At 55.7% G+C, this 18,118-nt stretch overlaps 4 protein-coding genes across 4 annotated transcripts; 2 read left to right on the top strand and 2 right to left on the bottom strand.

Annotated features, from left to right (window-relative positions):
• Nucleotides 1-485: 485 nt before the first annotated feature.
• On the bottom strand, nt 486-2,785 carry B0I36DRAFT_143520 (uncharacterized protein). Its single transcript, XM_046148409.1, has 2 exons — nt 935-2,785; nt 486-871 (listed from the first exon to the last, which is right to left on the bottom strand). Exons 1-2 carry the CDS (start codon nt 2,556-2,558, stop codon nt 612-614), a joined length of 1,884 nt encoding a protein of 627 aa, XP_046010588.1. The 5' UTR covers nt 2,559-2,785; the 3' UTR covers nt 486-611.
• Nucleotides 2,786-9,793: 7,008 nt separating this feature from the next.
• Nucleotides 9,794-11,394, top strand: B0I36DRAFT_351274 (peptidase S8/S53 domain-containing protein; the record flags this gene model as incomplete). Its single annotated transcript, XM_046156994.1, has 2 exons — nt 9,794-10,913; nt 10,979-11,394. The coding sequence occupies 2 exons, from the start codon at nt 9,794-9,796 to the stop codon at nt 11,392-11,394; spliced, it is 1,536 nt and encodes a 511-aa protein (XP_046010587.1).
• Nucleotides 11,395-12,799: 1,405 nt separating this feature from the next.
• On the bottom strand, nt 12,800-15,104 carry B0I36DRAFT_143483 (farnesyl-diphosphate farnesyl transferase). Its single transcript, XM_046148407.1, has 4 exons — nt 14,774-15,104; nt 13,614-14,673; nt 13,395-13,556; nt 12,800-13,327 (listed from the first exon to the last, which is right to left on the bottom strand). Exons 1-4 carry the CDS (start codon nt 14,839-14,841, stop codon nt 13,187-13,189), a joined length of 1,431 nt encoding a protein of 476 aa, XP_046010586.1. The 5' UTR covers nt 14,842-15,104; the 3' UTR covers nt 12,800-13,186.
• Nucleotides 15,105-17,053: 1,949 nt separating this feature from the next.
• On the top strand, nt 17,054-18,049 carry B0I36DRAFT_364939 (uncharacterized protein; the record flags this gene model as incomplete). Its single annotated transcript, XM_046159063.1, has 2 exons — nt 17,054-17,533; nt 17,600-18,049. 2 exons carry the CDS (start codon nt 17,054-17,056, stop codon nt 18,047-18,049), a joined length of 930 nt encoding a protein of 309 aa, XP_046010585.1.
• Between the last annotated feature and the right edge of the window lie 69 nt (nt 18,050-18,118).

The raw sequence follows: 18,118 nt of genomic DNA, 5'->3' as shown, positions 1-18,118 counted from the left end.
TATTATCTCAAACTACTCAAGGCGGCCAAGAACAATAACAATAACAATAACAATAACCAAAGGGCCGGCGATGGAGCTACAGCGACCAGGAGTATGAGTTATGAGACCGGCATGCTAAAGCAAAACCAAGAAAAAATGATGATACCACTGTAGACAACTCGCTTTCCCTTTTGCCCGTACGCCCATAGTAGTACTTGTTGTTGTGTGTATATGACTACACCACACGATTCCCCAGATGCGCACATTCTTTTGTAGGCATAGCAGAGATGCTGATGCTTCCCGCTCGAGACAGGCATCCAAGAGAATATGCTTTTTGTTCTCTCCTCCTCCTCTTCCGCCGGACCCCAAAAACTGCGCATAAGCCACCAAGTCTCAAAGAGATGATCATATCCCGCTACTCCTTGCTAAATGATGCCCAAGTCCGATGAACTGTCAAAATGCAGACCACGCCCGCTAATTATCCCATACTGTATGCCCCCGATGTCCTCTCTCTTGTCGTAATATCGTCATGGTGATGATGACAAGACTCGCTCCGCAACAAATAACCCAATAGTCCTTCACGATCCGTTCAATTGCCATGACACTCGCTACTCCGCCCGGCGCGCCAATTCTCATACAATTGTTATGCCACCGGCCAGCATGGCATAGTTGGCAAGTTTGAGCGAAAGCACACGTGATTTGGGAAAGTCTGGACTTATGACAAGCCTCCCCTCTTTGCTGTAGCCGACTTCGCCGAAGCTCTCTACCAACTCCTCGAATCGGATATCCGGCCGGACACGATTGATTTCGGCCACAATCTGGTCGCTCCAGACGCCGGAGCACCAGCCATCTTGAACGACAAAATAAGGGTTCAATGGCGGAACTGGCGAATCTGTCGAGTAGGACACGGTCAGCATGGTTTGTTTGTGCGGGTGTGGCCATGTGATATACATACCCAAATCAACATATCGAATCCGGAGGAGCTCTACAGCTTTCAGACGTTCGAGCGCACGAATCCCACTCAAGACGAGAGCCTCGAAAGCGTTGATAAAATGCATGTCCGTGATGCCCGAACCCGACTCGTTCCACTGTACCCCGACAGGCCGGCAACAGTTCTTTACGGTAATATCTATCGTCTTGAGCTTGGTCGTCCGCGGGGTGATCATCCTGGCCAGCGTCTCAAAAAACCCATGGCACACGCGCCCTGTGTAAGAAAGATGCTCCAGATTCGTAGCCGCATTGGCAAGCTTTTCGCACCAATGTACTTGGTCACAGACCTTGGCGTAGTAGGGAGGACATGTCATCTCTCGTCGATAATCGCACTCGAGACACAAGTTAAGTCGGCTGATCCTGGGGTTCAGCCTGTCCAGGATTGTCGCCATGCTGAGATAGCTCTTCGACTTGGGCTTGGCGTACGTGCCGTGCCACTCCTCAAGATTTGGAATCGCCTGTGAGATGACATCCCAATCTGTTGAAGACCGGATAATGTTCCACTGACCCTTGATGATCAATGTTCGTATGGAAGAAACCACTGGCAGGCTGGTTTTCGCAATCGCGGAGGCGGGATCTGTGTCGTGTCTGTCTGGCCCGAGCGTATAGTGGACGCGGGGCGCCTTCTTACGCTCTCCACCTTCCAACGTCAAGACTCGGGCATCGGGGAAAACCAGACTGACAAGGTAGAATATCTCCTCCAAACTCGAGTTGTCTGTGGGCAATGCGTACGTTGCGCTTGTAATCCCTTCTGGAGACACTATCGGCAGCGTCTGCAACGGTTCGCGGTGATTCACGACCGCCAGCTTTGGTTGGAAAACTGGGAACCACACCTCGACATGTTTGACATATTGCCTGAGATGCGGGCGCTGCACGAAGAAGTGCATGACATGGTTGCAACTGTCGATCGTCGCCTTCAGCTTGATGTGCCTGTATAGTCGTTGTTGCACGAGGTCTCTCCACAGGGATGTCACGAGAGCCAGGTTAGAGAGCTCTTTTCTCCTCGAATGCCGCAGAGCCGTGCTCCAGCTTCGAGCATTTACGCTCGGTATGCTTAGAGAACTTGGTGACGAGGTTGATACACGATAGCCGAAGAGGTGGTCCAGGATACATTCGTGGATCTCGGCAGGCAGCTGAGCGAATGACGATAGGGGTTTCTCTGCGGCCGGCGGGGCTTCTGCTGGATCTGGCGACATGTGCTCGTCCTCGTCGCTGCAAACGTCATGGCACACCAGACAACGTATGTCTGTCTGGCCCTGTTGCGCATTTGGAAACGGAGTGCTGCTCGGCCGCGTAGGGGGCACGAAGTCTGACGACTTGGCAGTTTGTTCCAGGGGCGGACTGGAGGGCCCTGGCGAGACAGGCGTCGAGGTTGCTGTCAGGATGGCAGCCAATTCCACAGCAGCCTTGTTCTCATCTTCGTCGAAATGACTCGTGCCCGATGCAGGCTCTCTTGTCCACGCACGTCCATGCTTTTCGGTCACGACGGCCGTAGCACCATTGTCGCCAGTGTTGGTTTGGTCTTCGTGCATGCCTAAGATCGTTTGCTCGCGATCAGGGACGGCTCGTCGAGTCTCCAAATTTGACATTTGACAGTCATGTCAGACCGCAGATGTGAGCACGGCGAGGCGCACGCCTCGGTACTGTCCTGGCGCCCGCGGCTGTTGGGGCGCAAGAGAGTCGAATGTAGACAATAAGGCGTGATTCAATCACCGTTCCAAGCGGCCAGGGGATGGGTATGGGACGAGGGGCAACTCTGCCTGGCTGCCGTCAGGATAGCAGTGTTGAGACAGATCTGAGCCGGGAACTTCGAGAGAGAGAGAGAGAGAGGACGGGCCGAGGAATGACAGCGATGACGAGGCCGCGAGTACTGGAAGGGATGATTGTGGGCGTTGTCGGTGTTAGGCGTGTCGTCGACAGTGATCCTCAGGGTCGCGTGCCACTGAGTCGTTTGACGTTTGTCGAGCAGTTGATGGTCCACGAGGAGTAAGACGAGGAGCGGACTTGTGGACCCGATGGTGGCGAGTTGGAAAGACGACGAGGATGATGCGATGCTGTGCAGAGGAGTGCTTGCGCCGTGGCACGGGTGTTAAGAATGCGGTGGGACGAGATGGAACAGGACGAGTATGCCGTCGATGGAGAGAGGAATGGGCGCTTGGGAGTGTTGTTGTGAGGCGGCCGCGGAGGCGGATGCACCAGGAAGGACCCTCAGCGGCTGCCAGGTGGAGCACTGCGTGCAGCAGTGCAGTGGCCTGGCCTTGGGGGGAGTGGGCAGATAGCGGTACTTGCTGGAGAATACTGGGGCCGGCCAACGATCATGTCACTCTGGCGGAAAGGACTGTTGTGCCGGGACAGTGAGTGCCGGGCTGGCTGGACCTGATCTACATGACCAAAGTACCATAAGGTAACCAAGGGACATGCACTCATTGCATTGCCGTCATGCTCCGTGCAAGGCTCAGATGAAGGCAATTTCGAGGCCCACGGGCAATCTAGAGCACAAGGGGAAACAAATACAGTCGTGGTACACTGGGGCGGGCCAATGCACCAAGGCGGGGTCGTCCTGCAGGCAGTCCGCCCTGGCACCGCACTCGTGGATCTGCCCCCGGGCTCGTCATCGCCGCTTGATCGGGCCAAAGGGCACATCTGGCCAAGTGATCCTCACGGTGCGTCTGGGCTGGGCATCAATAACGACGACGACGACGACGACGACACGGCAGGTTGGCCAAGAGGCCAGTCTGGCTTCTCGATGTTGCGTCGCTGGGGACGGTCAGGAGCGCTTGTGTCTAGGCTTGGCCACGTTCCAGAGCCATCGGCATGCTGTGAGACATCAGGGAAATTGTCCATGGCAAGCCCACTTCAGTCAGTAGTCGGGGCCAGCCGATAGTTGCATCACAGATTCTCCGCAAACGTCAAACCATCTGTCGCCCACGCTGTCACCGGACAGCTGCATCCCGCTGGGACTCTGGACGATCCGGCAGCCTCTACGACCTCTACGACCTGGCAGAGACCCTCCAAGCGATAGAGCTTCGATGGAGCCTGCCGAGTCAAAAGACGATTTGCAGGCGGGCATGGCCCATCCTATATGTATGCACGTCTTTGGATATCTGCAGCCACGCAGCTCGAGGTGTTGTTTTGTCGTCTGGAGCCGCAGCCGGGAGCTCCCCAGAGTATTGCTTGCGGCAAACATGCTCACCCAGGACACTCCGAGCCACAGACCAACGACCTGAGTGCCTTAGTTTGGGTTTGGAGCACTTATGCAGCTATTCGTGCCGCATCGCTGTGTGGCTGCACCGGGAGCCGCATTATCATGTGATCTTGTGCCGTCCCCGCCATGTACGACACATTTTGGCTCTGAGTATGCATCACGAGATAATCAAAGTAGCCGGGCAATCTGTTGATTCTTGCTCATGGCCAAAGCCCCTTGCTGACTTCCCCCTCCCCAACCTTATTATATTTCTTTTTTTTTTTTTTTCTTAATTTCCCCCTTTGGGAGAGCTCTCTGTATCATTTAGACAATGCAGACTCTGTAGGCCATATCATGCCCAAGCAGACATTAGCTGAGCAGACCTGCTACATTTGAGACTCGGGAATACGATGTCACTACCGCCAAGGTCCGAGACAGCCCTACCAATGACCTTGTATCTCACAGCACGACTCGTCATGCCGTGATACGTACGATATTTGGTTTTTTTTTAATGAAAGATTTTCAGCGCATGGAGGTGGCGCGAGATGCACAGGGCTACCCGTGAATACTAATCTCGGTGCTCATTACAACACATGTTTGTTGTTTGTTGATAAGACGAAAATGTCGGCGCTGAAGCCGAGGCAGGCCAGTCTCTACACGAACCTGCTACTTTTCAGCAGGCGCCTCAAAATGATCCCAAGATGGGCGTGATCGGGATCTCATGCTAAGTTCAGTCGGCGGATTGTATAGTTCTCAGCCTTGGTCGCCCAGTAATACAGCTAGGGACTGCTTCTCCCTTGGTCACTCGTTCCTCTCTCGTCCTATCATCAAGCGTTCATCAAGTTCCTTCTGAAGAGTACAGAGAAGCCTCACAAACCTCGATAGACCAACTGTTGGAAACGACCTCGGTGCATATCTGGACGCGTGTACACTTCCTAGCCTAAAGCCTAACATGTAAAAATACCACCGAATATGAATAAACTGTGCCCCGACTGTGAAGGTAGCGGAAACTCCCCTCGAAGCACGGCACCGTCATAGTAGTTGTCTAAGGATGTCCAGATATTTTGACCCAAACATGACCCTTTCCGAATTTGTCACCTTGCAGACCTCGGCATGAGCCCTGATATATCTGTAGAGAGTGAGGGCCTCCACGTCCGAATGCCTGAGCTCAACCTGCCTGTTGATCGCTATCGAGCCACGAGAGGGCCCGGTCTAGTTTCCTGGCTTACATCATTGCTCTCCAGCCCGCTTTGTTACCCAGGCGAGCCAGTCCCATCAACCTCGTGGGTTTCAACTGTTCCACACTCTTCCGAGCGGCATCGTGATGCCTGGCTTCTAGCGACAAAAACGAATTGGCATGCTTTACAAGGTGAGATACGGAGGGCCGGAGGTGCGTGGAAGTATTGTTAGTCTCCATTGTGGACGGGATGAGTAGTGCCGTCGCACGGACAACGTGTCCGCACCCGTAGATGAATGGACTTGAGATGACGCTGCCGGATGGGGTACAGGTAATTTACATGCACCGAGAAGAAAAAGCGACCATGCCGGAGCCCCTCTTTACAGCCATCATGTGGACAAGGCGCGCCTTGCTGTCGTTCTCGTAAGATGAGACGAGTTGGATCAGCCTGGACATGTCAAGTGGAAAGGATGGCAAGCAGAAAAAAAAGAGAAAGTTGCCGAGTAGTCAAAGTATGATGAACACAGGTCTTTGGAACAAAGGCTGCTGGTGCCCACGCCAGCCATTCGCCAACCACCTACCATACCCCGGCAGGATCTTGCGTAATAAGCAGCCTTCTAGAATATTGACAATAAATGGCCCCATCTCGTTGTTTGGGTCTCGCAAGGGAGAGGGAGAATTGCCAGCGCTTGCTGCCTCTGCTGTGCGGTGATGGCACGCGCAAAAAGGGCCAGGCCGCCACGTAGATAAATTGCATACACGCAACTGCCGACGGGGGAGACAAGCCATGTGAAACAAGTCCTCCTTTTTATGGTTGTTTGGTCGAAACAAACATGCGGCAACCTCTAAGCATAAAGGGGTTAAGAAGTGAGGGATCGTTCTGCGGAGGTTCCTTGCGCGGGGAGTAAGGGAAGGGGGGGCATGCACGCATAACAGGGTACGGTGCGGGAAGCCGGGGCAAAGTGTACGTTGTACGTGTGGGTGGGCGCAGGTGGCTGCGCAGGGAGGCAGGGTTGTTAGGTACTGTGCTTAAAGCATGTGCTCCTACTGTACGGGGAGATGTACGAGAAGCTCGTGATTGCCGACCATGGTTGATGAACATTCCAAGATCACGAGATGCCGTGAGCCAGTGTGGTGAGACTTTGGAGGTCGGGCTTGTACATAGATTAGGACTGATGTCCTTTTTGCATCTGATCCCTCGATCCACAATCATCAACGGCTTCATCTCAGCATTTGCACTCACGAGCACCGCAGCATCACGCCCCTTGCCTTGTCAGGACGTCTGTGTGTCGTCCAGTCAGTGCGCGACACCGTTGGAGGTGCAACGTCGTACGTCTGCTACCGGTATCATTTCCAGGGAGGCACGGACTCGGCGGCTGGCCCCAATGTGATCTCGTCCGCTCCGGCACCACTGCTGCCCTGCTACCTCGTAATGTCACCGTGGCGGACTGGGTGGTGCCTGCTAATACCAGCAGGATCGCGCCATACCGCACAGTATACGGACGCATAGATGTGGAGGTCGTAGGTTGGTGTAAATAGGTGTCGCCCAGGTCGTCGTGGGATGATTAGTGCGCAAAAGAGTAGACTCCCCTGCTGCGCCCGTTTCATTTGGATTTCAGAATAGGACCCGTTGTGCTTGGCCAATAGAGACCCCTGTCTTGGCGAGAAGAGCCGCCTCAGAAACGTCAGGGGGTGTCCCAGAACCCATGACTTCAATGTTCTGTCGACAAGGTTTATGCACCCCAGAGAAGCAGGTGGACCCCGCGCGATGCTTGCCAATCGAGTCGTCACAGGATCTTCTCATATCGTGAGGCCAACGAGCCTCAGAGGGGAAGGTCGCTGGGCATGCTGCAGAGTCCGTAGTATGTTGATGTTGTGATGGATAGATTAGAGCCAGCAGGTGCCATCCGCAATGGGATAGGGCATACGCGAACTCGAGTAAAGGCGGCCCATCTTCCGCTACTCCACGGACCGATCAACCCAGACTCCGGTGCGGATGACGCCACCCTTTTCATGCTGGGGACGATATGCGGCCGATAATTTCCCCAGAACCACCATCACTGGTCTGGGTAGAGTATCGCATGGAGAATAATATGAGATCAAGCGTGCAAGTCAGTGCCGGGTCTTCGAAGGTATGCCGGCCGTCTTCAGCAACCTGGCCGAGCCCCTTCGGCTCTAGACACCGTGCACTATGTGTTGGCCTTAGCGACGACGCTCGACTTTTTCCATGATCCGAACCACAAGAACATGTAACGATGATGGGAAAGATTGCACACTTGGTAGAAACCCTCCTGTGAATGCATATGGCCATATACTGACACATGTGAAAGCGACGAGGCTGCGGTCAAACGCGGCTTCTTGTCCCCCGTGCAGATCATGTTTCTGGCTGATAGGGACGAGGCATTTGCAGCGGGCAATTTGTGATATACCCATCTTCGGCATTGCTGGAGTTTATCAAAGACAGTGCCTCTCGAGTGGACCTAGATAAGCTCTTGCAGCATCTTTCTCTGAAGCCAGGCCATGGGTTTCAACGGTACCGTGTGCGCCCGGATGAACATGTGCTGAGTAGTGCCCGATCATGAAGTCAATATTCGCTTTAGCCTGTGTATGAAGCTTAATGACGATAAAGTATGACGGGTGCAAAGCATTGTTTCCTCGTGGAAAAGAACCTTTTTTTTACCTTTCTCCGGAATCTCGTGTCGTAATTAGAGCTTGTACAGAGCCTGGTCAATATGCCTGGCCCCTGGCAACATGCACCCCAGCTTTCACCTAGGCCTGAGAGCCGGGGTTTTTGCCTGCCGCCCCCCGAAAAGTGCCTCGTCAGTTGCAGGCTAGAGACATCGCTTGCGGGCAGGACTGCACGCCGATGATGTGCGAAGACGTCCTCCGATCTGAATGGGGCAATTCTGTTGATGCGGTGCGTTGTGATGAATTATGCGGCTTGGGCAAGAGGGCAATGGTGCGGCAGTGCAACGATGTCCGCGACGCCTGACCTGCTGCTGACACTGGGCTGTTTCAACAGCATCACGACTATAATTGGAGCGGGCAGACCGGGGGGTGGCCGCTCCGCTGTGCGTGGGAGACGGCGTTTTACAATGAGCTGCTTCCACGCGTCCATCGGTCTCAGAGCCACGCTGGGGAATCTGGACCGCAGGCTCCTGGTGGTGGTGATCTGCAACGGCCTGGCCTCGAGAGCGGTCCCGGGGGGCCAAGGAGGAGCCATATGCCGGCATGAGGGACTGGGAGCCACTGTCAACAACTCGGAGGACCCGAGCCGGGAGCACTCGTTTCGGTTGCCGGAACGTCACAGTCCTGGCATAATCGAGCTGGCTGTCAGATAGCGGGAAGACGGGCGAGCCACAGCCACAAAGAGGCGTTCTGACCCTGTCAAGCTCGTGATGTCGAGAAACGGTCCCGGGGAGGCTTGACGTAAATGAAGTCATGCAAGGTGCCGCCTAGCAGAACGGGAGCATACACAGAGGGAAGGTGCGGGAGAAACCACGTTGTGTAATCCGCCCAGCTTCCAAGGTTCTCATCGTTGCTGGCGGCAGGTGCCAGTGCCTGAAGGGGCCTCCATGTTGTTGTAAGTACGCGTACCCTATTGCAGCATGGCACCGAATAAGATTGGGCGCCAGGAACAGGTTCTGGTGGATGGCCAATGGGCAGGCAGGAGGGCGAGCAGGCGGACCTGGACGAGACTGGCGGCTCGCAGCTGTGGGGGCAGCGGGTCCCTGAGGCCCCACTGTGGTGCACCCTGGGAGGATCTGACACAGGCCCATGCAGGCACCGGCGCAGGGGCCTGCCCTGCTGCGGTTGTTTGACAATTGCCCGGTGGCGCGCCTGCAGATCGCCAACTGCTCCGGTGCTTGCTTGCCTCTTGAGCCTCCACAACCAGTGCATCGCTGCAGCCGCGGCGCGGGTTACAGACCGGCCAGGGGCCTCTGCTCACAGCTGGTCGAGACGCTCGCCTCTGTGGGCACGGCCTGCTTTAAAAGAGCATCGCCAGCCGGCCTCTTGGCTTGCTCGTCCCCTCCTCCATTCCGCTCCATCTCTTCAGCTTCTTTGTCGTTGTCTTCGCTTCACCCCGTCCTCACCTTTTCCTCATCCTTCTTGGGCTTCGGACCGGTCGCCGATTGCTGTACTCTGCACCTCCAGACAATAGGGGCCTCCCGGAACAACTACATCACCGCTCCTTCGCACCGTGCCAGCACGCAAGCTTCGCAGCGCGAAGTATCGTCGACCCGCCTTTCAACTTCCAGGTCCAAGCCGCATTCTCTTCGTCCCGCTCTTTTGCTCCTTTGGAAGCTGTCCCTCCTTCTTGACAGACCCCTCTGGCATTCTTGTCTGGCACAGCCACGAGGTCCTTGAATTTATATATCGTCCCGTCGATATATAGTTTTCTTGTCTTCCCAACACAGCCCCCGGCTCGTTTCTCTTTTGAATATATATCCTAGAGGTCCAACATGCCTTCCTTCACCAGCCTCCTTGCCGCCGTTGCGGCTCTCGCCCCTCTCGGCGCCTTCGCCGCCCCGGCTCCCATCCCTGAGCCCGAGAACTGGGATGTCTCGATCAGCAGCGAGATCAAGGCCTTCATCTCTAACCCCACGGCCAAGAACATCATCGCCAACCGGTATATTGTCGCCTACAACACCTCCTTCACTGAGGACGAGATCTCTGCCACCGAGTTCTCCATCAGCTCTGCGATCCAGAAGCGCAACCTGGGCAAGCGTGCCCTTGACGGCCGCCAGATGTCAGGCTTCATGTCCTCCATGAAGTTCGACAGCGGTGCCCGCTTCTCCGCCTTTGACGGTGACAACTCCATGCTGGCCACCTTGGCCAAGGACAAGACCGTTGCCTACATCGAGGCTGATGCCCGTGTCCAGGCCGCCGCCTTCGTGACCGAGTCTGGTGCTACTACCGGCCTCGGCCGTATCAGTGCCGCTCAGGCTGGCTCGACCGACTACGTCTTTGACGACAGTGCCGGCCAGGGCATCACTGCCTACGTCGTCGACACTGGTGTCTTTGTGGACCACAACGAGTTTGAGGGCCGTGCCGTCATGGCCTTCAACGCCATCAACAATGTCGACACTGATGAGAATGGCCACGGCAGCCACGTCTCCGGTACCATCGCTGGCAAGACTTTTGGTGTCGCCAAGAAGGCCAACATCATCGGTGTCAAGGTTCTCGATGCCCAAGGTGGCGGCTCCAACTCGGGTGTCCTTGAGGGTCTTCAGTTTGTCGCCGACGACGCTACCAAGAACGGACGCAGTGGCAAGGCCGTCATGAACATGTCGCTTGGCGGCCCTGCCTCGAGGGCGATCAACGCCGCCGTCAAGGCCATTGCCGCTGCTGGTGTCGTCCCCGTCGTCGCTGCTGGTAACGAGAACCAGGATGCCGCCAACGTCAGCCCTGCCAGCTCCCCTGATGCCATCACTGTCGGTGCCATCGACCAGACCAACGATGCCAAGGCCAGCTTCAGCAACTTTGGTGCCGATGTCGACATCTTCGCCCCCGGTGTTGACGTCGAGAGTGTCGGTATCACCGCCAAGGACGCCACTGACACTCTCAGCGGTACCTCTATGGGTGAGCACAAACCAAAACAATTCTAACATATCCGAAGATCACCACTAACCTTATTGTTCTTCTAGCCTCTCCTCACGTTGCCGGTCTTGCCGCTTACCTGATGGCTCTTGAGGGTCTTACGGATGTTGCCGGTGTCAAGGCGCGCATGACCGAGCTTGCCACTGCCACTGGCGCCACCGTTAAGCGCAACACTCGCGGCACTACCAACCTGATCGCCAACAACGGTGCCGCTGCCGGTGCTGCCGCTCCTGGTGCTGGTGCTGGCAACGGTACCGCGCCGGCCACTCCTGCCGCCCCTGCCACACCTGCTCCTGGCGCCGGTGCTGGCAACGGCACTGCGCCCGCGACTCCTGATGCTGGTGCCGGTGCCGGTGCTGGAAGCGGCACGCCCATCCCTGCGGGCCTTCCTGCTGCCACGGACGCCTTCTGGAAGACCGCCATCGGCTCTGCCCTTGCTACCCTGATGGGCATCAACGTCTAAGCTGGCAAGCAAGCCGAGAGAAGTTCTCGCGAAAGGAGCCTTTTGCATTGTTGTAATCATTCTTGTTGTGTTAATTGTCGTCGTCGCATGGCGCCGCCCGCCGAGTCGCAGCCGGCGCACCCACCATCGATCGCACGGTATGCGCCCTTGCATATTCTCATGTTTTCTCATGCATTACACGCAAAACATACGCACACACAAGCGCGCGCGCATCTCGCACACCATTTTTTCCACAACCAGAAACCTCTTTCTTGCATATGTGTATATATAAAAACGAAGATAATGGCAAATGACAAAGTTGCTGAAGCAAAAGAACACGCTGGACGGGCTTCCGAGCGCTGCCTGGGAACGAGGCCCCCTACTTGCCAAGAATGTGTGACCTGTCCAGCGGACTTCGGCAAGTGAACTCTTGTCATTGAAGCTTAAGTCTTTGTGTGCGTTTGTCTCGCGTTCCGTTCTAAACGTAAATACCCGGGCACATATGTGACCATATGTGATACTATATGTGACGTATCATGATCCTTGGATGCACCCACCCCTCTCCTCTGCAACTGAGTCGTGTATATGTCGACGGGACACATGCTCAAATGCTATAGGACTTGTGTGAAACGCTGAGCAAAGTACACACTTGGAAAGAAAGAGAGAGAGAGAGAGAGAGCGAGAGGCCCCAGTACCAGCACCAGCAGCAGGAGAAGAATTCGAAGAAGAAGCTAAAGACGCGCAACGCACTCTGTTGGAGGGGATTGTCGTGTGCGTGGGCTGGGTTCGGCTTGGCTGGGCTCGGATGCGCGCAAGGGCTGGCAGGCAGTGCTGTTGTGGGAGAGAGGATCGGGCAGGTTTCACAAGTGTCTGGGCACGACGGGACGATGGCTCCATGATAATGAGGAGGGGAGCGAGACAGAGAGAACAAAAACACTTGTGGACGTAGAAGTGACTTGCTGCTCGTCCAAGTTCGGTACCATTGCTCCGCGTATCTTGCCGGATCAGAATGTGTGAAAAGGCCTTCAGCGAGGGGCATCCATGTTTCTTATTTGTTTTTCTTCTTCTTCCTTTTACTAATCGACCGCAGCACTGAATGCGAGGTTATACTCCGTGCCTGAAGAAAGTAAAGCTTCCGAAACCGAAGGCTCTTTTCGAGCAGTATCGCTCGGCACTGAGCACCACCTGTACCTGTCAATGGACCAGACAGGCGCACAAGCCATGCATCATCTCATCAATCGTCAATCAATCGTTAAGGGGTGTCAGGTGGGTGTGAAAATGTTTGCGATCCACGAACGGCAGGAAACTCCTAGTATAAGCCAAACCGAAGCCATCCCTGGGGTTGAACCGTCGTGTGCCGACGAGTCAAACTATTGGACTCGGTACTCCTCGCAATGTGTGGTTCTGATATCAGCACTTCTCGGCACAGACACAGTCATTGATGTAAAGACTGGACTGTAATTTGACATCCGTGCGTTCTGGTATGTGGTGATGATGTGGATTTGTGGTCAGGGGAGGATGAACGGGCTTGGGAAAGGGCTGGGGAGGCTATCTTGCACGCAGCTGTAGGGGAAGACGGCGGGTTGCCCGTCTGCAGACCAACTTGCTTATATTTATAGGGTATTAGTAGTAATATGCCACAAGAAGTAAAAATCACAAACCCCAGCTGGTGAAAACCGGCCCAGAGTTCAAATATATGCCTTGCGCAATCATGTGTCGCAAAGCGCCTGCTCACCATATGTACCTCTGGCGCCCAATGCATTACCTCATCAAAACGTGACGGAAAAAAGAGGAGGGCCATGCTGCTAGATGCTCACAGCTCCTCGTGGATAGGGACCTTCTCAAGCACGTCGCTCGTCATGTTTGAAGGCCCTTGTCCAGACAATAGCCTTGTCACCTCGCCAATAAGGTTGGAGAAGTCGAACCTTGCGCCCATCAACCACGCAGCGCCAAACTATCATCGGTGTCAGCATTGAAGGGGCAAGCGACCGCGAAAAGTGAAGGGAGGAAGGCTGCCTTACCATAAGACCAGAGATGAAGAGCATCATGAACAAGACAACGAGGAGCAGGAGGAAAGTGTCCATGGTGCCTGCGGAGTCCTCTTCTTGCTTCTTGCCGGCGGCCAAGGCCTTGATCTTGGCAGCATCTTGCGTGGGAAAGATGCTCTCGATGAATTGCTCAATCTGTGAAACGGACTTAGCACTTGTAGTTTTCACACGCAGTATCCAGCAGTGACTTACCCGGCCACAAGCAGCACTGATCTCCAAGAAGTTGGGGTCTCTGGGGTCGTTCTTCTTGGCTATTCTCCTGACGTAGTCCTTGAAGACACCACTGACCACGCGCAGGTTCTGTGTCGCCTTGAGCATGAGAGCGCAGGCATCGCCCTTGGTGATCTTGACATTCTTCTCAAAGATGGCGGGATTCCTGAAGATGAGCTCAATCGTGGCAATGGCCATGACCTGCGGGATCGCCACGAAGTTGAACACACTCTGCTCCTTGATACCCGCCATGTAGAAGAGGCACTCGTCGGCATGCTTGAGCGAGTTGAGAATCATCTCGGAGCTGCAGTTCATGGCCTTCTCCCGGTTCTCGGGCTTGAACAGGTCATCCCAGTTGTCGACGTACTTGCTCCAGATGTCCTTCGGCCAGAATCGTCTCTTGTCATGGTAGTCCTCACACACGTCTCTGATGATGTTTGTCTTCTGCAAGAACTGGCCCATGCTCTCGGTGAGCTCGGGCCGCTCGAGCAGAGCAGGGTTGGCATACTTGCCCTCAACAAAGAGGCGAGTCAAGCCGTCGCCGACGAGACCAGCGACGTAGTGGCAGTATTCCTCGTACTGCTCGATGGTCTGGATACCGTTCTCGTTGAACTCGGCGTTTAGCGCATAGTCGGCCATGCCGTTGCCCATCTTGATTGTAATGTCTTCAATGATGTCGTAGTAGTTCTTGCCAATCTTGTTGAGCTCGGCAATGACCACGTCGAAGTGCACGAGCAGCTCGCGGTCCTTCTCGTTGGGGCCATTTTCAGTAAATGTCCAGCCCTCAATCTTCATCTTGTCATTGAAGTGGCGGAGCAGGGGCTCCTTGGTCTTGAGGTCGATTGTCATGTCATCCTCGATGGTGTCCAAGCCTCTCAGCACCAGGTAGAAGAGGGCGGTGGGGACCAGCATGTCTGGGTTCAGCTCCTGGATGACGGCCGAGAAACTGCGGCTCGTCATGTCGAGATACTTGAAGCACTCGCGAAGAGTAGGAGCCTCCTTGGCGGGGTTGCGCTCAAAGACGGGTTCGTGCCACACCTTCCTGTGGAACGATATGACCATTAGAATCGCTCATATTGGTCGGGGGCCCAATGCACTGCAGGAGAAGTGCTGAGGCTCTGGAGAATGAGCATCAAGCTTACCATTGAATGATTGACCGCAGCTGAGCCGGGTGGAAGGCATAGTACATGGCATTGCCTAGGACACCCATGGTAGGCGGTGGGCTGCAGGTATCGTGTTTCGAGCGGCTCGGTGTACGTGTCGTGCTCGAGAAGAGGCGGTAGCTCAGCTCGGGACTGGGTACTGCGGTCTTTGCAAGGGCAAGCGTGGTGGTGATGTTGGTGTGGAAGTCGTTGGTGGTTGTGGTTGGGGAAGGAGAAGGGGGAAGAGCACCCTTTTTTTCCGGCGTGGACGGTGGGAGATTCGGACAGGGGTTTACGTTCACTGGGCAGGTGCTGACTTGCTGCAGGTTAGTTGCCCAGGTGGTCTGCTGAAGGGGGCCCTCTTTTCAAGGAGGAGCTCAGGGAGTGCATTAGCGGGTGCCCGAGGACGGGGTTATGGACGCTCGGCGGCGGGCGGGAAATTGCCCCAGGCCGCCTCGCGGATAAGAGAGGACCAAATGCAGCGGCTCCGAGCCCGAGCTGTCGACACGCCGCAGTCTGCTGAATAGCCGTCGCCCGAGATGGCCGGATGGCCGACAGATGGCGTGCCAGGATCTGCGGATGTCATGCTGCAAGGTCCAAGCAGCAGATCTGGGGTTGGAGGCATTGCAAGGTTCCATGATGCGTCCGCTTACCTTCAGGCCTTGGGCATCTCGCATGCGCTCAGCCATCTCCGCATTGCCCCAGGCCAACCAGCGAGGTCGCACGCGTCGCCACAAGCAGGTACACAGCTGGACTGTCACCGTGACGGATGTCACCCGGCACGCTTTGTCATCTTTGACGGCATGGCGAGACACAACCGCTGCCTTGTGTACTCTGTACGTATGCACGCATTCCATGGCGGCACCGCTTGGCAACCGGGCAACCCCACGAATCCAGTTGAGCGTTGCTCTGGCCGTGGGGTAATGGCCTTTGCGCACGAATTGTGGCTTGCAACCACCAACCACTCGACTGATCTGGTGCCCCCGCCATCTCATCGAGTGCGACGGCGGAAACCCGGACCGTTTGAATGACTTGGCACTGCTTCTGAGCTGGGCACGGGAAGGGCGGCCCAACGTCCATTCGGGTCAAGTATCTGGCTGTGCTCACTGTCTTACTTTGGGCAGGCGGACATTGCCTTGTCCGGGACCAGAACCAAGATGTGTGCCGCACCACCAAGCATTGCTGTGTCTGCCCACAGGAATAGGGCGCGTCGGCGGCCCAACCCTTTTCACCGGGCGCCAGCAACGTGAGACCAGTCAAGGATTGCTTAGGAAAGCATGGCTGGGCGCTGGGATGAGGTTCGCGAGGTATGGCGGTGTCAGCACAAAGAAGCTCGTGGCCTGAAAACCTGTGGTCACTTGTCTGCCAGAAACGAACAGCCGGCCTTTCATGGACGGAGCGAGATGGGAGCCACTCCTTGGCCAGCTAGAACAAGCACACGTCGGCCTGTCATTGCTCGCGATGAGTGTCAGTATTGAATTTCACGGTCAAGCTCTACATCAGACAGCATCTGGAGATCGAGCGTCGAATACCTAGAATCAGCTAACTCCCCCAAGCCTCCGTCAGGCTGTCCATCGAGAAGAGACACGATCCGTCGCACGCTAAGCTTCTGCGCCTAGGCTAGCGGTTGTGCGATATGCCTAGTGGACGACAGAGTTGACGTCCTGCGAGACAATGGCCATGGTTGAAGGCCAGGATCCAGACGTCGGGCAGCCCTTGCGTGAGACTTGCCCTTTATCCATATTCGCCTCTAGGGTCATGATTCTCTGGCCTCCCTGGCGCCAGTCCGTAATGGCAGTGCCGCTTCCTTCTCCCTCCCTGCCGACGAGGTGTCTTGGTCCGGTGGGCTGCTGCTGCGCAGGATGTGTGGGCCGACTGCCAACTTAAGCTCGCGACTTCCACCTGAGGTCTGGAGCGGGCGTCGTTGAGAAGGTTCAACTCGCCCGCGCCTTCCCGCATGGCCACCGCTTAGTACGATGTCTCAGAGCCTCAGGAGTGCTGGCCCGGAGCGAGGCCAGGCGCCACGTCCTGGGTGTCTTAGTTTCCCTACCTTGGGGATTGACGCAAGCGAAAGGCCACAGTTTGCCGCCATTCCTGCGCAAGACGGCGCAGAGCCAAATATCGAGACAGCATTTGAACAGAGCATCCTGCCCTTCTTGAAGCTTTACCCCCCCGTGTCAACCTCAATATTCCCTTCCTCGTGGCAGCATTTGTTCTCCAGCACACATCTAGGTATCTCCAGCTTTAGTCACCAACGGATCTCTTTCTACGACCGTGATCATGAACGGCTCTACCAATGGCCACGCCAACGGCACAAATGGTGCTTCACACCTCACACCTCCACGATACCTTATCTGGGGCGGCCGCGGATGGGTTGCTGGCCACTTGGAGAGCCTGCTCAAGGAGCAGGGCAAGGAGGTCTCCTTGACGACCGTTCGCATGGAGGACCGTGAGGCGGTACAGGCAGAGCTGGCTCGGGTCAAGCCAACACACGTTCTCAACTGTGCTGGCTGCACCGGCAGGCCCAACGTCGACTGGTGCGAAGACCACAAGGAAGACACCATCCGGTCCAACGTCATCGGCACATTGAACCTTGCCGACTGTTGCTACAAGGCCGGCATCCACTGCACCGTCTTTGCGACCGGCTGCATCTACCATTACGACGAGACCCACCCCATCGGCGGACCCGGCTTCACGGAGACAGACCCGGCCAACTTTGCCGGCAGCTTCTACTCGGAGACCAAGGCTCACGTCGAGGAGGTAAGCTTTGTGAGCATGAGCAGTTGCCATTGCCAGCTAGACTAATGTTTGGTGGTGGGATAATAGGTGATGAAGTACTACAACAACTGCCTAATTCTGCGGCTCCGGATGCCCGTGTCGGACGACCTGCATCCACGCAACTTCGTGACAAAGATCAGCAAGTACGACCGTGTGGTCGACATCCCCAATAGCAACAGCATCCTCACCGATCTGCTGCCGGCATCCATTCTGATGGCCGAGCACAAGGACACCGGCGTCTACAACTTCACGAACCCCGGAGCAATCAGCCACAACGAGGTTCTGTCTCTGTTCAAGGAGATTGTCCGGCCAGAGTTCACATGGAAGAATTTCACTGTCGAGGAGCAGTCCAAGGTCATCAAGGCGGGTCGAAGCAATTGCATGCTTGACACCACCAAGCTCGAGAAGAAGCTGAAGACATACGGCTACCACATCCCCGAGATCCATGACGCATATCGCCAGTGCTTTGAGAGGATGAAGGCTGCCGGTGTCCAGTAGGGTCGGAAGTTGTTCCAGCAGGGATGCAGCGTGGTTGGCCCTTGCATATGGATTTAGACATGGCCAGGA

This window comes from Microdochium trichocladiopsis (genome assembly GCF_020744255.1).
Source record: "Microdochium trichocladiopsis strain MPI-CAGE-CH-0230 chromosome Unknown B0I36scaffold_7, whole genome shotgun sequence".
NCBI classification, from domain to species: Eukaryota; Fungi; Ascomycota; class Sordariomycetes; order Xylariales; family Microdochiaceae; genus Microdochium; species Microdochium trichocladiopsis.
Note: the sequence above shows the minus strand (reverse complement) of the source record. Positions and strands in the feature narration are given on the sequence as shown.